This window comes from Pygocentrus nattereri, chromosome 17 (assembly GCF_015220715.1).
Source record: "Pygocentrus nattereri isolate fPygNat1 chromosome 17, fPygNat1.pri, whole genome shotgun sequence".
Classification (NCBI taxonomy): Eukaryota; Metazoa; Chordata; class Actinopteri; order Characiformes; family Serrasalmidae; genus Pygocentrus; species Pygocentrus nattereri.
The window spans coordinates 18,960,421-18,964,585 of NC_051227.1; the positions used below are offsets into that span (position 1 = coordinate 18,960,421).

The 4,165-nt window shown below is 43.3% G+C and overlaps 1 protein-coding gene across 1 annotated transcript; it reads left to right on the forward strand.

The window, feature by feature from the left end:
* The first annotated feature begins 2,746 nt into the window (after positions 1-2,746).
* On the forward strand, positions 2,747-3,703 carry LOC108441380 (olfactory receptor 52K2-like). Its single transcript, XM_017720864.1, has one exon. The coding sequence runs from the start codon at positions 2,747-2,749 to the stop codon at positions 3,701-3,703; it is 957 nt and encodes a 318-aa protein (XP_017576353.1).
* The last annotated feature ends 462 nt before the right edge of the window (positions 3,704-4,165 follow it).

The window sequence follows — 4,165 nt, forward strand, 5'->3', positions numbered from 1 at the left end:
CAGTTCCTGCAGAAGCAAAGCAGCCCCAGACCATCACACTACTACCACCATGTTTGACCGCTGGTATGATGCTCTTAGGGTGGAATGCGGTGTAACCATTATACTAGATGCCACGGGACCCATGTCTTCTAAAAGATTCCACCCTTGACTCATCAGTCCACAGAATATTGTCCCCAAAGTCTTGGGGGTCATCTAGGTCAGCTCTACTTATTTTGCTTCGCATAAAGTTAATCTTGAATAAATTGAACTGAAAATAAATGTTGATGTGCCTTTGATCTCGAACTTGCATGAATCACATTCGAGTTCCAAAGGACTGCAGTAAAAGCGCTGTAGTAAAACGACCAAATTAAAGTGACTTGCCCTTCCTGGATTGGGGCTTGTGTGGTCTGGGGATCTTCAGAGCTAAGCCGTTGTAGGGTCTCCCAGGGTGAACAGGTCTGGAGTGAAGACCCAGACTAACGCGATCTAAAAACCTTCCATGAAAAATGGACACAGAAGACTGCACCCTGCCCAGGAGAGGGTCACGGGTACATACTCCTGGAGCCAGCCCTGGGGGTGGCATCCCTTGGCGAGTGCCTGGTGGCTGAGCAGCCCACATAACCTGATCAGAATCAGCCCAAAGAGGCAATGTAAGTTATAAGTGATACTTTTTTAATCCCTCAACCGGGGAAATTCCACCTCCGCATTTAACCCATCCATGAAGTGAAACACCACATACACACTAGTGAATACACACACACTAGGGGGCAGTGAGCACACTTGCCTGGCGCGGTGGGCAGCCCTATCCACGGCGCCTGGGGAGCAATTGGGGGTTAGGTGTCTTGCTCAAGGACACCTCAGCCATGGACTATCGGTGCTGGGGATCAAACCGGCAACCTTCCAGTCACAGGGCCAGTTCTCTAACTTCCAGTCCACGACTGCCTCCATATGTGGGGACCATGTGGACCCACCACCCACAAGGTCCAGCATGTGGGAACATTGCAGTGTCATATATGGAGTGGAAGATGGCGGGGAGGCCCTTGGTGGCACAGGCCCCTGTGACAGAAACTGGCTCTTGGTATGTGGAATGTAACCTCGCTGGGGAGGAAGGTGCTGGAGCTTGTGCAGGCAGTTGGAAGGTACTACTCATATATAGTTGGGCTCACCTCCACCCACAGTGTCAGCTCTGGAACCAAACTCCTTGATAGGGGTTGGTCCCTTTCCTGCTCAGGGGTTGCACAGGGTGAGAGATGCCAGGCAAGTGAGGGAATATGCATGAGTACCTGGCTGGTGGCCGTGCAGCTGGAGTTTGTCCCGGTGGATGAGAGGATCACCCCAATGCGAATTAAAATCACAGAGAGGAAAACTCTGATTGTTGTGTGTGCTTATGCACCAAACAACAGTATTTCGCCTTCTTGGAGAGAGTGGGCGGGGTTCTGGAAAGGGTCCCACCTACAGACTCCATAGTCTTATTGGGAGACTTCAGTGCTCATATTGGCAATGACTGGGAGATGTGGAGACGTGTGATTGGGAAGAACAGCCTGCCAGGTCTAAACCCAAATGGTGAATTTTTATTGGACTTCTGTGCTAGGCATGGATTGTCCATAACAAACATTAAGTTCAAATACAAGGATGTTCATAAGTGTGCATGGAGCTCCTTGGGTCAAAGGTCAAAGATCGACTTTGTTGTCATTTCATCTGACTTGGGACCATATGTTTTGGACACTCAGGTGAAAAAAGGTGTTGAGCTGTCAACTGATCACCATCTGGTGGTGAGTTGGATCAGATGGCAGGGAAGACTGGTGGTCAGACCCTGTAGGCCCAAGCGAATAGTGAGGGTGTGCTGGGAACGACTGTCAGAGGCCCCTGTTCGGAATGATTTTAACTCCCACCTCTGAGAGAACTTTTCTCATTTCTTGGAGGAGGTCGGGGACATGCAGTCTGAATGGAAACCACCATTGTAGAATCTGCCAGGTGTAGCTGTGGCCAAAAGCTTGTAAGTGCCTGTCAGGGCAGTAACCCAAGATCCCCTTGGTGGACACCGGTGGTGAGGGAGGCCATCAAGCTGAAGAAAGAGGCCTTTAGGGAATGGAAGACTCCCGATTCAGCAGATAGGTACCGACAGTCAAAAAAGGTGACAGTTGAAATGGTGGCAGAAGCAAATCCAGGGTGTGGGAAGAGTTTGGTGAGGCCATGGCAAAAGACTTTCAGTTGGCCAGGCACGGCCAACTGGGACAAGACCCAGTTGCTCAGATCTAAGGCTGTTTAGGATCAACATGAAACTGAAAGATTTATATCATATTAACTTTTCATATTCCCTTTTTAACAAGCACTAAAGGGTAGTGACTCTGCTTGTATCCCAAATGAGATGGAATATCTTTGTCTCAGCCTGGTACTGTAAGTGCCATGTCACTGAGAGAATGATCAGCTGGGATTTGGAAGTGACTTGCCTCTAATGCCAAGTGTATAAAATCATACTGGGCTACGTTGCTGCATATTTACACAACTGAATTGACTGACATCATCTCACCTACACAGCTACATTTTGTTGTGGCCTAATCTCTTTTGAGTCTTTGTTTATGTCAAATTAATGCGCTCTGAAATTTTGGCACATGGGCTTTTTTTTGTGAAAGCAGTCTTCTTACTACTTAAGAGAAGATCAACCAAATTGGGCAACTGGTTGGCCAGTTGTCCACATTCTGCATCAATTATTACATTCTTCCTGCCTGCATGTTCATTCAAAACTTGAAGCAAAGTAAACAACACAATGGATTCAAATTTTTCCATGTATACATTTTTGACTTTTGAATCACTGGACATACTTCCATTTACTATTGTTCCTGCATTCATATTTGGAACTCTTACATACTGTGCCATTCTGGTTTTTAATATGACTGTACTGCTAACAATTGCTTTGAACAGGAAACTCCATAAGCCTATGTATGTTCTGTTGTTTAACTTGCCACTCAATGATATGGTGGGTGCCTCATCCTTTTTTCCTCAGCTGGTGTCTAGTATTCTGTCACAAAATAGATCCATCACTTACTTTGCTTGTTTTGTGCAAGCCTTACTAGCACATGTGTATGGTGCTGGGTCACTTCTCATACTCAGTGCTATGGCTTACGACAGATACATTGCCATTTGCTGTCCATTGAAATATAACACCTTGATGTGTCCAAATAACCTGTTGAAAATTATTATTATAATGTGGACATTTGATATTACTATGGTTGGTTTACTATTTGCAATGAACTATCGCAAAGAGATTTGTAGCACAAAAATAGTAGATTTACACTGCAACAATCCATCCTTAACAAAACTTATGTGTGGGGACACAAAGTTAAATAACTACTATGGGTTGTTTACAATAGTTTTTACTTCAGGTATGGCTGCACTGATAGTGGCATTTACATACATCCAAATCTTAATCACAGTTTTTGTTAAAAGACAGTCTGATGCCAAAAGCAAAGCAATTCAGACCTGTGGTACACACCTAATTGTGTTCTTATGCTTGCAGTTAAGTGGGCTTGTTGGTTTGATAGCTCACAGATTTGAGGCAGCACCCCCAAACTTACGAAGGGCCTTTGGTGCATGTGTGATGATATTTCCTCCTATAATTAATCCTCTAATATATGGACTGAAAACAAAAGAAATTAGACAGAATCTTTTCTTTTGTTGTAAGAAAGTCTCTCCTACAAAATGGAAAAAGAAATGGAATGAGTAAAAACAGTTATTTTTGCAAAATAACATGAAAACCGTTTCATTTTTGCTGAAATAAAAAGCAGTTGTGTTTATATGAATTATTTGGTATACCACAAAGACATTTTATTATCCAGGCACAGATCAATTGGCAAAAAGGACAAAGCAGAAGCCAAAGATAATTAATTCATTTCATCACTACTTTATTTTATTTTTTTTACTTGCTGATTTTTTACCTCTGAGTTTTTCAAAGTCTGTCCTGCTGATAGTGGAATTCTCATACACCAAACCTTTAATCACTGTTTTTCTTTAAAAACAGTCTGATGCCAATATGAAGCAGTCTAGAGCTGTAGTACACAATTATTTTCTTATGCTATAAATTCATTGCATGATTTTCCTTGATAGGGCCTTACATGCTTCTGTCTTAATATTTCCTCCTATATTTAATATTCTAATATATGGCCTGAAAATAGAAATTCAACAAGAT